This window comes from Phocoena sinus, chromosome 9, assembly GCF_008692025.1.
Source record: "Phocoena sinus isolate mPhoSin1 chromosome 9, mPhoSin1.pri, whole genome shotgun sequence".
NCBI lineage: Eukaryota > Metazoa > Chordata > Mammalia > Artiodactyla > Phocoenidae > Phocoena > Phocoena sinus.
In genome coordinates this window covers 43,522,169-43,543,116 of record NC_045771.1, presented here as the reverse complement: position 1 = coordinate 43,543,116, position 20,948 = coordinate 43,522,169, and the positions used below count along the sequence as shown (strand labels likewise).

Sequence of the window (20,948 nt, the reverse complement as noted above, 5' to 3'; positions counted from 1 at the left end):
TCATCATGTGGGCTAATTTCTCTAAATGAATTTCTCATTTCCTGGTTGTTTATGCCTTCTTAAAAACAGATAAAATATCTTTATATAGAAAACAAATCAATGCCAAATTTTGTTGTAAAAAAAGAAATGATATTTAGTTTTCTGTATAAACCTTTGAAATGCCCTAAAGTGTAAAACTTTACTTGGGTCTCATAAGTATTTGAATTAGTGGTATTTTGAAGTGATGAATTCACTGGAATTTCTTAAACTTACCGAATGATGGGTTTTACAATTGATTCTTTATCCAACTTCAGATGTTGATACACAGATCAAAATATAGGAGACTTGTATTTCTAGAAAATACACAGAGACTATCAATTTTATCCGTGTTTGGTTCTTAACAATATTAAACATGTATCTGTTTGGCAGTTCTATTTATCTGTACTTAGAAATACATGAGTGTTGAATATAATACTTTTCTAAGACCGTGAATAACACTGAGAATACCATGTTTCCAAATTTTTTGAATCAGTTAAATGGAAACCATACTAATGCTTTGGTGTATTGTCATTTATGTTGCTGCCTTTTATTTATATTTTTGTTCTTGTTTATATGGGTTATGAAATTAGGCCAGTTCTGTTTATAAAATTATCCTAGTTTCATTTCTCTGTCTTTGACATTAAGACCATAGAAGCATATCAAGTCTCTAAAATAGAGATGCTTTAAGAATTCAGAAGTGTTGTAAATAACTTTTAAGTATAAAAGCACCAGAAGTATTACATGTCCTGTGAGGTTTGGTACAAACTTTTAGAACAACCAAACTTTTTATTTATTTTCTTTTAAGTTGATTTTCCTTAGTGCACCTCTGCTAAGGCCTTCCCTTTACCTGGCAGGTGCCCCTATCAGGTTTATTGCAGGGACCCCTGATTTCTCTTGGAATCCTTCACTCGGTTTATGACCTGCTTTTGTCTCTCACTCATCCGCAGAGCCTGGCGTTTGCACAGTATTCGGAGATCCCCACTACAACACTTTTGACGGACGGACATTTAACTTTCAGGGGACGTGTCAGTACGTTTTGACAAAAGACTGCTCCTCCCCTGCCTCGCCCTTTCAGGTGCTGGTGAAGAACGATGCGCGCAGGACCCGCTCCTTCTCCTGGACCAAGTCGGTGGACCTGGTGCTGGGCGCCGGCACCGTCAGCCTCCAGCAGCACCTGACCGTGCGCTGGAACGGCTCGCGCGTCGCGCTGCCCTGCCACGCGCCGCAGTTTCACATCGACCTGGACGGCTACCTCTTGAAAGTGACGACCAAAGCAGGTGGGCTTCTAGAAGCACGGGCCTTCTCTGTACCTCTGGCTCTTCCCTCTGTCTCACCAACTTGTGCTCAGGAGCTGCAGCTGCTCCTCCTCCACGGAGGAAAACCAGAGGCAGAGCGGTATTCCAGCCGCAGGTGTGGCCGCACGCCCTAGGTGCCACAAAACAGCTGGAGAAATTTGCATACCGAGGAGCCTTGCAGTCCGATGCCAGTTACACCAGTCTTGCAATCTGTCGACATCCAGTGCCTTTCCATCCACATTCCAGACATAGCGGTGGTTCTCTCCGAATAACCCCTTTCTCATGTTTTGTTGCTACTTCAGGCCATTGATGTCTAGCTTGGAATTGTGTCTTTCCCAGCTCAGCCAGTAATGTGCAGTCTCACATCCGTGAGAAAGAGTGTTTCCTTGTTAGCATCTGTCCAAGAAGGAGGGACTCCTCAAAAGCAAACTGCAAAAGTGTGGGTGTGAAGATGGGAGTGCAGATGGTGGACTGTGGGACCAGCAGTCCTGTCCATTCTTGACCCGGGGCAGGATGCTCATTGAGTTGAGGGGTAGAACCACTGGCTTCTGCTGGAGGACACTTAGGATGCTTGCTCTGAAAGCACTTCCCCCAGCCGTGGGCACAGGCAGCTGGCCGCTGAGGCCTTTTCTCAGCATCACATGTTGCCTGAGGCCCCCTGGACTCTGTGTTTCCCCTCCACGGGCAGATACATCCCCCCTAGGCCAAACTGTTCATAGTTGCTAGTAGGTTACTCTAGGCGTTCAGTGAGGCTCAAATTTTTATCTGTGTGGTGCTGCCTTAGAGAGACATCTTAGAAGCAGAAATCAGTCGTTCATTCTCAGCCCCAAAGAATGAATTCAGTTCGTTTACACAGTTTATATTATATCATGTATGGTTCCTTCCATGCTGCCTTTGGTTAATGCATATTGTTTGTCAGTTGGATTTTGAACTGCATGTCCTCCTGGCATATGCTATTTCTTTAAGCACGATACTTGAGGAAATCAGCATATTTCTTACTTTTTGCACTGATGAGAATTTAACAATGTCAAAACATCAATTGGGTTCCAGTTTCTTTAGCTAATATGGGTTGAAAGGGAAACATTTGACAGAGCAGGCGCTTGTGAGGGACTGCAGAGACTGTTCTCCACGGCACCTTCAGAACCCTGTTAATTGTTTCTGTTCAAGCCAAAATATATTTGGTAAATTGATTTGAGCCGATGGAATGCCAGCTTAGCTAAACAAAGGCAGGAAGCCAAGGAGAAGCCCAGGGAGCTTTTATTTAAGAAATGTTAAATATTAATGTATTGGGACATTCTATAAAGAAGGGAAGATTCCCATTGTTCACTTTGACAGTGGTAGATGTGAAGAGCTCTGTTCATTCAACTTTAGAGGGATTAATCCACCCCAGACAATTCAGACACCTGTTGTTGCATTCAAATGACATGCCGCTCCACACATGTAGGCCTCAGCTCATCCCTTTGAAGGAAGCAACAGTTAGTGGCTTCATGAAGAATGTACACAAAATGACCCATTATTACACAGTTATAATTAGAAGCACCTTGCTTATCTGTTTGCAAGCCAGGTGAACACAGTGGATTCTACTGATACGGAAATTATTAGTCATCTACAACCCAATACTCAAAGGGATTCTGCATATTCAGATATTACTGACAGTTGAGGAGTTTCAATGCTGTTCCTGTCACAGCTGACAATACCTTACGGAATAAGTGTACTCTTTGTAAGGATTTCACGTGGCAAATATGACCACAAGGATGAGGCTGCTAAGAAAATAATAATATATCATAAATACCATAATTAGGATAGTGAATTTAACTCTTCTAGGCCTTGAACTCAGTTTTACAATTTCTTTTCTTTTTCTGTCTCTCTTGCCATGATGCAAGTAATTTATGTGCCCTTAATATCCAGCTGAACAACTTCCTGTATTACACGGAGCGCACAAGCTTTCTGCTTGCTAGGGAGGAACTGTGTTTCTCTGGGCACTAAACTTGCTTCGCGATTATCCATTGAATGGAACAATTCCATTTCCAGACAATGGTCTCTTCCACTCTGGTCTACCAATCTCAGTTTGTACTACCCCTTAGGGATATTTTCTTTTTATTACCTATTGATTGCCTATCTAAAATATCACAGTATATCCTTTGAGTGTTTGTTCTTCCTCCATAATTTGTTTTCATAAGCTCATGTGATCAAAGGGTACCTTCTTCAAAATAGCAGCTTAAATCAAGCCTGCAGCTGGAAGATGGGAGATGGGGAAGAATGGCTCTGTGGCCCTGTGGTTTATAGACTTAGCGCTTCATGATGGAATTGTCTGCCAGAGGAGCACAGGTGGCCATGTAGCTTGGGTGGAATTAGGCTATAGCTACATTCCTAATAACAACTGGGGTAGTACAGAAGACACAGAGCAAGGCTCAGTAGCTTGAGAAAGCTCTGCTCACCCCTGTCACACACACCCCCACCCCAACTCTTGGCACTTAGCGAATCACTTAAAATATTTCCTTTCTGCCGCCTGTTCACTTCATCAACTCCACCTGAAAGAGTTACATCAGATACACCTGAAAGCATTAACATGTGGGAGTGCGACTTTTTATTTCACTTTTGGTAGAGCTCTACACTTGATGAACCTAGAGTATATATATATATATATATATATATATATATATATATATATATATATATATATATCTTTTTCTTTTTTCCCTTTGGTGTAAACTCTAAACAGAAAAATTATCCATTTTTAAGCATCACTATGGTATGTCTACAGATTTTGCCTCTCCTCTCTCTCTTAAAAGTGGACTGCAGCAAAAGCAACAATAACAACCAAAAAAACAAAGCAAAGAAAACCACAAAATAAAAGAACAACAATCCCCCTACCAAAAAAAAAAAAAAATTAGTAGTCTGGAGCCAGGTCACACACTTGAAAGGTGAAAAACAGGTTGGTAAAATATTCACTGGTGAGAAGGGAAAATTGGAAAGCTCTTCATACAGTGGAAGGAATGCAGCTGCTGCTCACATCCCACATGAGACATGTGCTTCAGCATTGGCCTTCTGACTGCCAGTTATTTATACCAATTTCCCATGCAGAGAACTGGGAAACTCATCCCAGCTGCAGAAAGGACTAACCCCAAACCCTCAAACACTTCCATGGCATTTTCATCTCATAAGATGCCTATTTAAAATATCTTTAGGAAGAGCAGTTTTTTTTTTCAATTACAACTTATTCATTTTTTTTTTTTTTGCCTGTCACTACTGTAATTTACTTTGCATGGATTCTACTCATGTAGAGAGTAAAAGTAACTGTGCAAACACATATGATACAGCAATAGACAAAGGCATCTGTAGTCGAATAAGTCATCCCTACACAATATGAAGCCTAGCGTTGTTCTGTGAAAATCCTCTTAGTATAATGATAAAAAGAAAAGAGGAGGAAAAGAGAGTGAATTACAAATTATTCTCTTATTTTGGGGGCCGTGTTTCATGAAAGAGATGTCAAGAGTCTCGAGAAGAGTTTATTAAAAACACAGTGGGTCTGCATCTTCCCAAGCATGCATGGACCAGTAGTCCATTGCAAAGAAAGAATGATTGGCTTGTTCACTGTGAGTTGAATTCCCATGAACTCAGTTGCCCAAAGTCTCACGTTTATTATATCATTGCCAGTAATTTTGTTGGAGCTCCTTTGGATGTAAATTCTCAACCAGTGTGGCACTTGGAAAATAGCATTTGCCTGCTGTCTAGGAAAGAGATTTGTAGTTTGGAAAATTTTGCAAGGTGGAAAATCTTTAGAATTATGCTCTAAAAGTTTGAGTGTTGTATGGAATTGATCTTTCCCTTCATTTCTCTGGCTGGGCAGCTGCCTAGTTACAGGCTTAATGAGGTCAAGTTTCTTCTATACCTTAGAAATGTATTACAAATCATATTATAGTTTGCTTGTCTTTTTTCAAAATGTTATTTCAGTGTCTTAACTAGCATGAAATTCACAAATTTCTTTGGCTTTGCAGACTCATAGTATCAATTTACAGGGTAATTCATTCATTTAGTGAGTGTATACTATGTGTCAGATAATGTGTTGGAAGATGGGGTATGAAGAAATAGACATCATTTTATACAGTAGTTGTGGTTGTCAGAATTGACCCCATCTTTGAGATCCACACAGGAGATTAGTCCAGTGTGGGGACAGACTAGCAGTGTGTCCTTGCTCTGATCACCATGTCCCATCACTGTCTTCTCTTCACCCAATTATTCCCGAAAGCCCAAGAGACACTTTCTGATTACCTTCTTTCCTGCTTTTTACCCAATTCTATTTAATTGCTTTTTGGAACCGAGCTTCTTCTCCTGATCAAGAAATCTTCTCTACCATTTGCTTTGGACTGAGAATACTTCCATTCCTTTCATTTAGCATACAGTGATTTCCATATGAGTCTTTCTGTTTATTTCTTGAGAAATCCAGTTTTAGACCACTGGTTTATTCTACCAATAACTTTCCCTAAAGCGGATCTGTAACTCTTGCTTGTGGCAGTTGTGTGTCCTACTCACAGGAATGCTGTTTGGCCAGGCTTCTCTCCCTTTGGACCACGTCCAAGAGAATATTGGCTTAAGGAATATTAGTGTTAGCATTTTACTTCTGAGTGCTTCTTGCTGATCTTATATCACTCTGACATTGCCTTATGCCAATTTTATATTCAAACAAGATCCATTCCATCCCTCCGTACCCCTTTCTCCTTTTTCATCATCACCATATCTCCCCAGCTTCTGAGTATCTTCTGAACACTTACTTGCTCATCAGGCTAGTATTGATCCTTCAGGAACAAAGGTAAAGTCTTCTAAAAAGAGTCATGTTGATCTTTCCGGAGGCTCAGAACAGGCTAAATCAAAGGTTAGGTTTTGTCAGAAATCCAAGAGGATAAGACTGAAAACACACAGCGGGGACACTTTCTATTTTTCTGTTAAAACACAGCTTTCTTTGTGGGCCGTCCCTCTTAGGAGACAGTGACACTGAGTAAGGAAGAGTCCTAGGGCAGAAATGCACCTCAACCTACTGTAGAGGTTCTCTTGGTGCTCATCCACCAAACTGGTACCTAGTTCTCCATTCACTGTGGGGCTCAGGCCCTGCCAGGACATTACCAGGAGAACAGTAAGAGAAGCCTCCAACGCACACCTGAGACATAAAGAAAATGATAAAACCAGAGTTATCATTTGCTCTGGGTTGAGCCTCAAAAGACTTTTCACGAAACCCTCCCCTTTGTCTTATGGACAGTGTCTTCACATACAATATCAGGATGGATATGAGAACATTCCTTCTTGACCTTCTGGTCAGACTGATCTGTGATGTGTGACAGTGAAACCTGGCTGTCTGACATGTGACAGAAATCCCACTATTCAGTGGGGCCATTGGCTGGAGTAAATCCTAGAAGCTTTGGGCCAGCAGGTCTGGAAAAATATGAATGTTCTCAGAAATATTCTCCAATTGTTTAGATGGTCAGTTCAGCAAATCAAGAGGAGATTACATTCTTTACCTTGTGGAGTGAAGATTGTTTCCTTGGTGAACAAGACAGTACTGTCCTGCTGATTCTGTCCAGCACATGAGTAACTTTGGCCTGTGGGCTGGTAGCCTCCAATGCCTAGTCAAATTTTGAAGCTTATGATCAGCCTAGGCATGGAGGCCCCAACCTAGGGCTCATAACATCTCAACCCTAGGAAGCATGGATTGAACAGCTGGGCATGTCTCACAGATGACTGTAAAGTAACGAGGGGGCAAACATTTTCATTTGTAGGAGTGTTGTCCTTTGAAGAGGATGTATTCAGAAGCTTTATATTTATTACTTTAATACTTCCACTATAGCAAATAATTTGGAAATTTTCACTTGACACCTAGCATAATCATATGGGGGGATTATTGGATGAAGAAAAATGATACTAAAAAAACTATCATCTTTGTTGTCTTTCCATTTCTGCATTGTCATAGTCGTTGGATAAATGAAAACATGATTTGGACCAAGACAATTACTCTAGAAAAGGGCAAAAATATAAACCCTAGAGTAACATGGTCAATGAATAGTCATCTACAAGTCAAATTAGGGTACATAAGATATCATTATAAGGGCAAACTTTATACATTTAAAAAGTTCTAAGCCCCAATAATTGATTCATGTTATATCATACAGTGTTTGATGTGGTGAAATTAAAAGGTAATCAAGAATTTGGTGAGATCCTTAGTGTTCCTTGTTAGAGGATAGTCACATGTACTATGTAAGAGTCTATACAGTTGGGAACTATTGGTGGACTCAAGAGTGGTTGATCCTCTTTTCCTCTAGGTTTGGAAATATCATGGGATGGAGACAGTTTTGTAGAAGTCATGGCTGCACCCCATCTCAAGGGCAAACTCTGTGGTCTTTGTGGCAACTACAATGGACATAAGCGTGATGACTTAATTGGTGGAGATGGAAACTTCAAGTTTGATGTGGATGACTTTGCCGAGTCCTGGAGGGTGGAGTCCAATGAGTTCTGCAACAGACCCCAGAGAAAACCAGTGCCTGAACTGTGTCAAGGGACAGTGAAGGTAAAGCTTCGAGCCCATCGGGAATGCCAGAAACTCAAATCCTGGGAGTTTCAGACCTGCCACTCAACTGTGGACTATGCTACTTTCTACCGGTAAGTACAGTGCCTTGGGGAATAGGCTTGGGTTACAGACCAAGGGTAGACTTGACCATGGAACAGAGGGTATCAAATCCCTTGGTGTACAAAACAAGGGCCCCCAAAGTGCAGTGTAAACACCCCTGCTTCTTTCTTCTCTTGAGACTGATCTCATCTTGACTCAGTCCCACATTATGTCCCAAATTAGGAAATTGAAGGGCATATTTCAGAACTATCTCCTATAAGTGATTCTGTTTTTGTGTCTGCAGTTTCACTGGAAAGCTAGTGACACTCTAGGATTTTTCCAGGTGTTAGCTTGACTCCTAAGATTGAGGAGTGCTTCCCAAAATCTGGCCTCAAATGCAGTGGTATAGGGCAGAGGTAGGAATCTCAGATCACTCTGGCTGCCTTTGGGTATTTGAGTGAGCTTGGTTATTCTAGATCTGAGGAAGAGTTCATCAGGTCTTTCTCATGGTCTCGCCCAGAACACATCTGCACATGGAAAATAAGGTGGTGAAGTGAGGATTCCTTGGATTTTAGCCAACTATGAGACTTTGTGTCCAGAATCAGAGGAGAGTAGAAACAGGGCTTGAGGATGGAGGAAGGAAAGTCTCTCATTAAGACCATGGATTCCATTTGTATTAAGCAAACCACTTTAATCATTGTCTTAAATGAACAATACATATTCATTGAAGTTACCTGTTTTGTGAATATAAAGGCAACACCTACTTTTACATAAAATTAACCATTATAATGTGCTAAAGATTTTTAAAAATGCCCTGTTTCACAACCCTGAGCTAAACATTGCTTTCAATTTGGCAAACATGTCTATACATTTCTGTATGCAAACTTGTATGTCTAGTGCAATATTTATATTATGTATCGACGATATATGGAAAAAAAAAAAAAAAGACCGTGGGTTCCATAACCTTTTCTAATTCTGATTAACCTCCTTCCATACAAAGCAACTGGTTACAAAGGAGAACTGGCTTTGACTTCTGTGCTACAAGCTTGCATTTGTGAGTTGTTGAGTTTGGCCTGGTTGTACTTCCATTTACTACACAATTCCATGAGGTTCAAGAGCTAAGACTGTATATAACTTTAACCACCGTGGATGTGGGAGGAAACATGAGATGAACACAGTCCAAAAAGGCCTTGTTTAAGTGATTTGCCTGTGCCTCTTAAAATGAGAAAGCTCCTGTGGTCTGAAGCCACAGAGAAGTTATTTTTACCCTTTAACTGCCACCAGTTTATTTCTCCTAGTTCTCGTTAAATGTGATCTTTTTTTATTTATTTGATCTTTGGATATAAAAGATAAAGTTCTATAAAGTCAGCTCAAAGTAGGGTGGAAAAAGGACTGTCCCTGTCATCACAAATCCCTGAACATGGCTGCATCTGCCAAACCATTTGGCTCCAACTCATGTGTTTAGTTCCTTCAAGCCATTTCCCAGTTGTAATTTGAATTCTCTGGGTTCCCTTCTTTCTCCTCCCAGCACCACCCCCTAGATTGACCTCACCCTTTTCTATTGAAATCAGAAGATCTTAATGCACTCTGGAGTGAACTAAGCACTTGGACAGACAAACCAGGCTTCATTTGGAATCTAAATACCCATCACTTGAAAGTCTGATAGGAAGCAATAGAGCACAGCAATTAAGAAGCTTGTGGTCTCCCAGAGCTAAAAATCCAGTCCAGCTTTACAACCTTGAACAGTTATTTAAGCTCGCTAAACCTTAGTTTGCTTATCTGGGAAGTGGGGATAATAAAGAGCCTATCTTGAAGAACTGTCGTTCAGATTCAATGAGACTGTGAACATAGATGCATGTGCTCAACCCAGTGCCCCCGAGCAATGTGCTCTATAACTGTTGGCTGCTATTGTAGCTTCTACCATTAATTAAATGATTAACAAGGGTGAGGCTTCTTTTGGAAGCTCCCCTACCCCACTTGTGGATTTGAATTGGACCCCTCTGTCTGAAATAGAGTGGAAAGGCTGTACTTCTCCCAGGACCCTAGCAGCCTACACCTTTGGTTTTCATCCCATTTCAAAGGAACGTGTTGAAAGCAAAAATTGGAGAGCAGGCCTGCAGAGATTCTTCCCTTTTTGCAAACTTCGATTTCTTTGCTCTTTGGTGATTTATTTTGTATTATGATCCCTGGACTGCTAGCAGGAATATGATGAGCACCTTGGCAGAAGTCGTGAGAAACGACTTTGACATGGACAGAGAGAATCGAAATTGTTAGGTGGCTAGACAGATGCTAACCTTCTGCTCTTGAAAGTTGCTACAGCGGCATGGTTGGGGGGCGGCGGGGGAGTCACTGTGTAAGGGACTGGATGCCTGAGTTTGGGGAGCTTATGAGAATGCTCTTGGGATCCTTGTGCACTGAGGTTTGGAGGATGGAGCATGGTGGGAGGTGAGCTTGTGTTCTGCTGTGTGTGGTGTAGGGACAGAGCACCCTTCCAGGCCAGCCACTCCCTGGAAGAGGCAGGGGAGCTCAGGAGGGCAGAGCTGGACAATCCTGACTGTCACGCACTTTGCTGATAATCTCATTCCCCAACCGAGAGGTTCACCTTCATGCACTTTCAAGTGAGGGTGGCCAATATTGGGTAGATCCTGGATTTCTTTCTTTCCTCCAAGCACGGATGTGGCAGGAGAGAGAAAAGAAACAAGGTCAACGTGGAAAGGGAGTTCTGTTCTCAGGGGATCTCCAGCAAGGAACAAACCTTAGGGAGCCTTTAGGAAGCAACGGACAGAGAATGCATCGGGCGATGCCAAGCCGGACGTAACCTCAACCCTGCCACTTTCTAGCTGTGTGGCCCTGGTAGCTTGCTGGGTTTCAGATTCTTTGCCTTTAGAATAGGTATGACAGCGACTGCCTGGTGGGATTGCTACTCCACGGACTGAGGTCAACGGGTGGTGCCACGTTGGTCCGTGATAGACAGGCCGTCCTGGCACAGTGTGCTGTTGTCCTATGTCCCTTCCTCTCTATGGAGAATCTGGCCCGCCCCACCCCTGGCCACTTACATTTCTGATTGTCGAGATCTTCTCCTGTGCTCATTGTGGAGAACAGATTAGATAGAGTCTCACTGATGAATCTACGGAACGATTTATAAGTGAACCGTTTCTCTTTCGTGGCCTTGAATGAAATACAGTAAGTGAAGATTGCATTGCAAGCCTTTTAAAAAATTGTTCTTTTTGTCTTATAAGAATAATATATGTTCATTGTATGACAATTAAGTAACATTAAAAAGAATAAAGAAGAAAATAGCCATCACATCACATTCCACACATGTAAATTTTTGCCTGTATATTTTATTGTCATTGGCGGACAATATGAAGCTTAAAACATAGTCATGACCTGTGTTTTAAGGGCTGTGATCTTTTTTATGACTCAATATAGGACTAAAGGGATTTGCCTTGATATCATGGAAGGTCATATATATAAATTGTATATGAATTTGATTCCTTTCATTTTCCCCTTATCCTTCAAAGAAGTATCTGTACTTACCTTTAGGACAAAGAATAAAGTTGCGTAATATACAAATGCCACCTTCCAAGTACCATTGTGTTTGTAACTTAGAGAAGGGAGAGGATAAAGGAGGTATTTCTCTCAGGAAATGTTACCTCTTTTGGGTTTCCTTAATCATATGACAAGTTCCAGAGGGAAAATTCTATTATAAATATGAGATAGCTCTTCTTATAAGATCAAAATAATAATTCTAATTTCTCTGAATTAGAGTTTACTTTTGAGATGTCTAGGACTTAGAACTCTTATTTTATTTTGGTCTTTTACCCAGTTCAAAAATTTTAATAGTAAACTGTCCATTGTCTAAAAACTTGAAAAACTTCGTAAATGAATAAGAAATGACTCCATATTAGCCAAGACTTTCTTTTTCTCTTTTGGGAAACTTTTTAAGATTTGCTCATTTTTTCTTCGCACATCAGTTCCACCCATCATGGCCTCATTTGCTATAAAAATTAAAGGCTTTGTGATCAGCATATTGGCTTCATTAACTCATTGAATATGTTTGGATGCAAAATAATTTAATCATGAATCACATAAAAATTTTAACTGGCTACATTGATAATGTGTCTTAAGTCCTAGAGTTGCTAATTGACTTGTCCTCAAATTAGATAATCCCCTTTGCAAATCTGCATTGGCCGCCGCTGGTGTGTCACAGAGACATTTCTTGTAGCAAGGGAAGTAGTTAGTATACTGTGGAAACATGAATGTGAAATCATTTCAATTATACTTGGATTCACACATAGGCCTCCCTGAGGAGGAGATGTTGTCTTTGGGTCTCTTTTCTCATTTCTTTGTTTTCACCTCCCTCCCCCAGCCTCACGCTGCCTTCTCCATCTGTGTCTTGGCTGCCAACTGGGAAATCTAGGAGGAATAAGCAGCCCCCCATCCTGTAGCCTCCCTGGTGGTCCTCAGCAGCCAGTATCGAATCCACTCCCCACCTTGAATTCGGGCAGGCTGACGAGACCAGTCTTGGCAGCCCCCGGGGGCGCAAGGAAGCCAGGAGATGGGTTGAGCTATGTGGGTCACGCTGGGGAGAGAGAAGACCACCTATACATTGGGCTGGTGTATGAAGCACTAGCAAACTCAGACCTGAATCTTGGATGAAGTAGTTGCAAGTGAGTGTAACTTGCTAGCAAAGCGGACCTCTCCAGTCGAGGCAGGCCCACATTTCAGAGAAGCCAGGAAGATTAATGTGAACTGCAGCAAAGCCCAGGCCTTTACAGACCACCGTTGTCTCAGGACTGTTTTCCTCTCCCCACTCCCCTTCATGCAGTATAATTCCCCGGAGCAAAAACTCTGTTCACTTGTTCGGTTTGGGTAAGTGTCTGGGGATTCCCAGTCTAGGAAATGTTCTTTTCTTTCCATGCAGTGTTGTTTTACAGCTATAAGGAATTGAAGGAAGGCCAGGGGATTCACAGATGTGTCCTTCCCGCTGAGGTCCTGGGAGGTAGGTGGTGGGAGGTTGTGCAGGAGAACGCTGGAACTCCAACAGCACAACGGTGTCGGAGATGCTGGCGCCTGGGGACTGCCAGTGGCTTCCTTCCAAAGGAAGATCACAGCCTTTGTGGATGACCCACTTTGGGTTTTCCTATAAAGGAAACTCATCATTTATTATAAGGCAAGAGGAGAGATGCAGGCAAGGATACAGACTTTATGTGTGTGTGTGTCTGTAGGAGAAAATCATATAAAGCTAACTGCTGTTCTATAATTAAAATCAAGCCAATCTTCCCTCGCTTCAAAGGAGAACGTGCTTGGAACATTTCTGTTTACAGCTTTTAATGATTTGCCTCAAATTGCCATTAGAACTAGGGTCCTAAATCAAATGAGATATTCATTTTAAAGTGTGATGTTCTAAACCTGCCTTTTTATTTTTCCTTTGGCAAACTTAGCTTTTAGGATGAGCAGCCACTCTGAATATGTAATAAAGGTGACACCAGGTGGCAGTAGACACCTCAGTTGTACCACCGATCAGACTTCAGCCCTTACAAGTCCAACCTTAAAGTTCAAAATGTTTTCCCTACTCAGTAGCTCTCACACTCTCACACTCTCTCTCTCTCTCTCTCTCTCTCTCTCTCTCTCTCTGTCTTTTAACTTATGCCCTAGGCTACTCCTTCACTGTATCTAAATATACAATGCACATTCCTGCCTCTGGGTCCATGTCTGTCCTCTGCCTGAGATGCCTTCATTTTCTACATTGATTTAAGCTGAAAGCACAGCTCAAGTTTCATCCCAGACCTCTGTAAATGTTTTTTCTTTGGTTTCTTAGAGATGCTGATTGTGTTTATCCTTATTTAGTGCATATACTATATTGCACTGCTGTCATCTCTCGCCCGCATTGGATTTTAGGTTCACTCGGGAATGGAAAATGTTCTTTTCTACCCTTTTGTATTTCACCCAGCATCACCCCTGGAAGGTCTGCTTTGGAGAAAGTTTTCTTAGCTCCCTTCTTAGCCTTTCTGTCATCTTCATCCTCTCTGATCACCTTGTGACTTCTACCCCCAATGCCAAGTCCATCTTAGATCTTTATCCCCACACTCATTATACACTTAAAGTCAGAATGTGCACACATTTCTGTCCTTTCAGGGAATAGACTAGTCAGAGCAAGCGGAGCCTCTGGTCCATCTTTGATGCTGCAGGAGCTATTGGCTCTTCTTATGCATGAGTCTACTATTGTGACTGCCAGGGGCAGGCCTCTGAATCTCAGAATCCACCTCTGCCTGTTAACAATTCTCTTGTAAGCCACTTGGACCGCCTGGATCCTCTTCTATCCCTTCTATCTATAGATGGCTAGTGTTTGGCCTTGCCATATTTTTTGTGTGGTATTTTGATCTATAGATATTTCTGCATTGACCTCTTCCACCATCCTGTCCCATGGAGTCATGGACTGGCACTGACTCTTCCTGGTCACAATGTGTGACACTGTTCATGGGGTATTTCCCCTCAAGGAAGTTCACCTGAGCTTTTGGTGTCCAGAGTTTTTATTGGGACTCAATCACCTGCTGCCTGCTGCCTGCATGGCTGACCTTCTGTAGCCCCTCCCAGAGGTCATGCTAATGCCTTTAGTCTCCAGCTCCTCTGGAGGTTGGAACTGTTATCAGATGGCCCAAAGCCCCCATCATAAAGCACACTGTTAGAGTGTCTCCTGGCCAAAGCACCCAGGCAAAAAAGGACAATCCTGTCAAGCGGTGCATTCCAGAGGCCTAGAGATCACTCCCCAGGAGCTAAAGGCCAAGGCCAGACTCTCTTTGGGCCAGGTTAATTCTTTACTACACAGCCTGCCTGGCTCAAGGTTAAATGTAATTTCAATTTGATTTTAATTTTAGCTTTGAGTTTATTTTCAGCATAAACTTCCCGGAAACCTGCAGTGTTTCTCCTCAGAAAATTATATTTTGGATTGTAATTAGATGGGGCTCTTGAACACAGATTTGAATGAGTGTCACTGTAGCAGGTAAAACACTAATTATTTTGTAGCATCTCTCTTGGCTGCTTAGGGGACTTAGATTACTCCTTAGTAAGCAGGAGACTGTCTGGTGTAGCTTTATTGTATTTTCGTTATCGATGGGTATAAAGCCCTTTCTATCCATGAGAGTGACAGGGGTGGTGGCTGACATGAGGAATGTTTTCCTCATGTCATTGTTGAGCTAACTGGGACACTGAGAGGTGAGGGGACTCATTCCAAGCCCCCCCGTGGGGCCTGAGCAGCCAGCCTGACAGGACACTTGGTCTCGGGTCTTTGTCAGGGAACTTGGCAAGAGCTGCTAGGGCTGCTCTCAGAGTCCATCACTCAGGTTTTTAAATATCCTGCTTTTGCCACGAGCTTTTGGAGGAGGATTTCATCAATTACTTAATTCACTCCTTTTACAACTTTTGAGTGTGCACCTGCTGTGTGCCAGGTACTGCTGTAGGTGTGGCGATTTGGGACTGAACAGGAGAGACAAAAGTTCTTCCTTCAGACAGCTCACTGTCTAGTGTGGACAGACAGCGATAAATGAGAAACCAGGTCATTGCCAATTGTGAGAAGAGGAATGGGGGAAATAGTGTGATATGATAAGGTGGGCTGGGGGTGGCCAACTTGGAACAAGGTAGACGGGAAGAGCCTTCTGGAGGTGTGCTCCTTTGAGTGGAGCCCACCGTGTGTGGGAAGGACGGGGGTGGGGAGGTCTGTCATGGGCGGGGGAAGGGCAGGCCTCTATGCTGGGAAGGGTGTGGCCTGTTTGCAGACCAGAGAGGAGGCTGCCAGTACTGGTGCCTTTAGAAAGTGCTGGGTATGCTACCAATCACTGCATGAGCTTGGAAGCAAATTCTTTCCCTGTCAAGGTTCAGATGAGATCGTGGCCCCAATCAGTACCTGGAGTGCAATCTTGTGAGACCCTCAGCAGAGTCCATGCCTGGACTCCTGATCCAAAGAAACAGAGCTAATAACTGCGTTGTGTTTATTGTTTACATTTATTGTTAAGCCTTTCCTGTTTTCCTCATTCAGTAAGTTTCATTTTATTTCATTCTGCATGTAGTTTTGCAAGCTGGTGTATATCCTTTCTGGAACAAGTTGAGGAATAAGCGACAGTGGCCACGGGTAAAGGATCTAACACCTCCGAACTTCTATTTTTTGTGTGAAATAGAGATGATATCATCACCAACAGATTGGTCATGAGGCTGAATGAAGTTTCCCTTGTAACGCCCAGGTGGTAACACCAAGGAATCTACTTCCCTTGGCCACATCACCAGTGTGGTCTAGTGGCATTCCTCCTTGAGCCCCGTGGTTTCAGGTTGTTCTATAGAAAATTAAGGTATGCAGTTGGATGCCAGAATGCCTCAGAACCGAGAAAACCTGGGGATGGGTGTCCTCAGAGATGGCCGTGTGTGGGCTGGCTTCCGTCAGGCCACAGACAGATTGGTTGAATCTTTGATGTGCTGTGAGTACAGCCCTGTGACTCAGTGAGGCAACAGGGACAGGAGCAGCGCCTTGTGAAATCAGCCGGCATCCTGGCAGCATCATGGGTTTCTCAGAGGTGGCTTGCTGGCCCCTGTGCTGTGCTGGGAGCTCAGGGTTGTACTGTGCTGGACGGCCATCCAGGACTTTTTGACTATTTCTCAATCAAGCTGGCAAAAATTAAAACTGATGGAGAGTGTGCAAATATGAAATAGGAGGGAGGCTTTTGTGATCCTGGATCCTCCTACACATGGAAATCTTATAGTCAATCTCAATTTTCTTCTGACCTGGCAAGGAAAAGGAACAGTAGGCTTGAGCACAAAGGCTTTCACAGGGGCCGGTGTTTCTACTACAGACCAAATATTCAGAAGTGTGTACGTGTTTAAAAAAAAAAAAAAGACTGGGGCTTCCCTGGTGGCGCAGTGGTTAGTAGTCTGCCTGCCGATGCAGGGGACACGGGTTTGTGCCCCGGTCCGGAGGATCCCACATGCTGCAGAGCAGCTGGGCCCGTGAGCCATGGCCACTGAGCCTGCGCATCCGGAGCCTGTGCTCCGCAGCGGGAGAGACCACAGCAGTGAGAGGCCCGTGTACCTCAAAAAAAAAAAGACTGGGTGTAGGGGCAGTTTTTTTGTTAAGGAAGAAGATGCTGAATTACTATTTTTTTATATCCATGGGTCTCTTTTCTAGGCTAATAGTCAATTATTCATGTCTAGGAATCAATGAAATCAATCAATAATAAATTAAAACAGGTATATATTACCTATTGTAAAAACACACACACACAGATTATTTTGTAGTCAGGATTCATTGATTAAATAATTCACCAGGCGCTGTTCAAGGTGCTGGATGTATGGCAGTGGTTAAGATAAACGAGTCCTCTGGCTCACAGAGCTTGCAGTGTAGGCTAGTGGGTGAGAAAGACAAGTAAACAGGAATGTAGATAGGGAGGGATGCAGTTTTGATAGAGGATGTACAGGATGCTATGGAAACCTGCCGGGGGAGTGGCTTCCTGGAGACAGTGACTTCCTAAGCTGAAACCAGAAGCATATGTAGGGTTTAGCTGCATAAAAAGGAGAAGGGGTTTGGGGAAGAGAACAAAGGGAAAGATCCCACCCACGGAAGACTGCATGTTCAAAGCCGTGGAAGCCAGCAAGAGCCTGGCACAGGCAGCTAACAGATAGATGTTGCATGGGGCAGTGTCATAAACTAGGGAGGTGTGGAAGATAGGTCAGGAGGCAAAGGCCACAGCCAGATCATTAGCATTTATGCCCCAGCATCCATCAGACACGAAGGGGGTGCACTGTAGTTTCTTTCAGCCATTACCTGGGAGCAGGTCATACTGGGCATTGGTTCAGTAAAGATGAAGACTTTTCATTTATTCCTCATTCGTTTATTTCTTAGTTTCTATACACCTACCACGCATTCTATGCCTTAGGTCGTGGTTCTCAAACTTTAGCAGGAATCAGAATCATTTAGAGAGCTGATTCAGTGGGTCTAGGGCAGGGGCTGAAAATGTGCACTTTTAACAAGTTCCCAAGGGATGCTGGGACTCGGGGACCACACCTGGAGAACCTCAGCACGAAGTGGAGGAATTAGAAGAACTGCTTCCAGCTGTTTGTGGGTCCCCAAGGGGATGCAGTTCTCTGAGACTTGGTCTACTCCAAGACCATTTTATGGCTGGTGGGGCTTATCTTTCTTTGTCCTGTACAGTCAACCTCCAAACATTAGAGATGAGAACACAGAGTGGGTCCGTGGGTAAGGGATTAGGAGCTAAGCACATGCCCACCTAAAGTGGTCATTGGAGCTCAGTGGCATTTTCTTGGTGTGTTGTTTAAAGTACAGGCACCAAATGGAATACTGCTCAACCATAAAAAAGAATGAAATTTTGCCATTTGCAGCAACATGGATGGACTCGAAGGGTATTATGCTAAGTGAAATAAGCCAGACAGAGAAAGACAAATACTGTATGATATCACTTATATGTAGAATCTAAAAAAATACAACAAACTGGTGAATATAACAAAAAAGAAACAGACTTACAGATATAGAGAACAAACTAGTGGTTACCAGTGGGGAGAGGGAAGGGGGGAGGGGCAATATAGGAGATTAAGAGATGCAAACTAGTAGGACTAAAATAAGCTACAAGGATATATTGTACAACACAGGGAATACAGCCAGTGCTTTATAATAACCCTAAGTGGAGTATAACCTTTAAAAACTGTGAACCACTACACAGTGCACCTGTAACTTAAATAAGGTTGTGCATCAACTATACTTCAGTTTTAAAAATGGAAAAAAAAGAAAGTAGGCACCAAAGTAAACCTTTTTTTTTTTTTTTTTTTTTTTTTTGAGGTACGCGGGCCTCTCACTGTTGTGGCCTCTCCCATTGCGAAGCACAGGCTCCGGACGCGCAGGCTCAGCGGCCATGGCTCACGGGCCCAGCCGCTCCGCGGCATGTGGGATCTTCCCGGACCGGGGCACGAACCCGTGTCCCCTGCACCGGCAGGCGGACTCTCAACCACTGCGCCACCAGGGAAGCCCCAAAGTAAACCTTTTAATGTCTTGTTTTATAAGCAAAGAAGCCCTGGTCTTACTGCTTCCTATTTGTAAGGCCAGGCCCAGCAGAAGTGTTGAACTTGTTTGACTGGGCCATTTGTGAGCCAGAATTAGAATCCAGAGTTGGAGTTCTCCTGGCCACTGAAATACTTTTCACAGTGAGCTGGGAACCGCCGCGGTCACTTTGAGATGAATGACCCGAGGCCCAGCAAGTGCCCACCCTGAAGAGAAAGCTGGACACCGTGCAGTTCTGTTGATGAACCGGCCTGAAGCCGGTGTTCTGTGCAGAGGCAGAGCTGCCCAAATCTTCCCCTCCCCCAGCAGGCAGAACAGACAGGCCCGGAGCTGGGGGCCAGACTGGTGAGCCCAGAATGGCCAACAGGATGTATCTGTAAAAGTCTGCTTCCTTTCTAACGGCTTCAGGCTTTTAAAGAACCTGGTCAGCGGGCACAGAGAATAGAGAAATAAATGCTTTACAAGGAAATCTGGTGACGATACTGGAATTAATAATTCTTTTAACATGAAAGAGCTGTTCTCTGTGATCTTTACTGTCTTACCTAGTGCTGGGAGTTTAAACAGATGAGAGGATGAGCTAGCTGGTTTCTTCGTTGTATCCCAAGCAAATGGCCCATGTGTGAGCATGAAGGTAGGATGCATTTGAGTTCCTCAAAGAATATGGGCCAGAAGACCTTTCAGAACCCCTGAAAGCTTTTCCATATGAAAAGGAAACCAGGAAATTGGAATCTTCATTTTGTCTCTGTGATCAAAGCCAGGGAGGAAAGATATTAAGCAGATACTGACCTGTAGTTTTGTGGCCACTGTTAGGATTTATTGACTGAATAGCAAATAAGGACTGCAGGAAAGCTGAGGTTGGTATTTACTTGAGGGGAAGGAAAGATTTGGATTCAGAGGTTGACTGAAAACAGAGGCCTGCATTACTAAGGAAATAAGTACATGGGCTTCAGTAATAGGAGGTAACGACAACCATGTTAACAGCATCGATCGACTCTCATTATGTGCCTGAAACTCAGGGAAGCCTAACAGTATTTTACAGTGTTAGTAATAATGGGCAATGCCATGCGAAGAGGAGGAGTGACAGCTTACATGTTTGCATGCTGTGTGCCAAGTGACCACCAAGGGCTTTCCCTGCATATAGTGTTGCATTTGTGTGCATGAGGAACACGAGCGTAAAGGAGGTAAGAATATCACCCAAGGTCACCAGGCAAGAAGGAGGCAGAGGGCTTCCCTGGTGGCGCAGTGGTTGAGAGTCCACCTGCCGATACAGGGGACACGGGTTCGTGCCCCGGTCTGGGAAGATCCCACATGCCACGGAGCGGCTGGGCCCCGTGAGCCATGGCCGCTGAGCCTGCGCGTCCGGAGGCTGTGCTCCACAACGGGGGAGGCCACAGCAGTGAGAGGCCTGTGTACCACAAAAAAAAAAAAAAAAAAAAAAAAAAGAAGGAGGCAGAGCCAGGATTTGAGACCAAATCCGTTTGACCCAGAGACTGAATTTTTGACGATTACCACCGTGATCTGGTATTAGCTCCTCCTCCTAACCCATTCCTAACCCCAAATTGTCTTCATTTTCTTTTTAATTTAATTATTATTATTATTTTATTTTATTTTCTGGCTGCGTTAGGTCTTCGTTGCTGCGTGCATGCTTTCTCTAGTTGTGGTGAGCGGGGGCTACTCTTCGTTGCAGTGCACGGGCTTCTCATTGCGGTGGCTTCTCTTGTTGTGGAGCATGGGCTCTAGGCACACGGACTTCAGTAGTTGCAGCACGCAGCCTCAGTAGTTGTGGCATTCAGGCCCTAGGGCATGTGGGCTTCAGTGGTTGTGGCTCACAGGCTCAGTAGTTGTGGTGCACGGGCTCTAGAGTGCAGGCTCAATAGTTGTGGCACACGGGCTTAGTTGCTCTGTGGCATGTGGGATCTTCCCGGACCAGGGCTCAAACCCACATCCCATGCATTGGCAGGTGGATTGTTAACCACTGAGC

General features: G+C 43.6%; 1 protein-coding gene across 3 annotated transcripts in view; it reads left to right on the top strand.

Moving 5' to 3' along the window:
• The window catches only part of BMPER (BMP binding endothelial regulator), a 269,975-nt gene that overhangs the window by 180,586 nt on the left and 68,441 nt on the right, over positions 1–20,948 (top strand). For 2 of the 3 annotated variants that reach the window (XM_032644100.1, XM_032644099.1), the window contains exons 12-13: positions 966–1,295; positions 7,625–7,961. In XM_032644100.1, coding sequence (XP_032499991.1) covers positions 966–1,295; positions 7,625–7,961 — 667 coding nt within the window. The remainder of the gene's footprint in view (positions 1–965; positions 1,296–7,624; positions 7,962–20,948) is intronic. The other variant, XM_032644101.1, reaches the window with a different exon arrangement.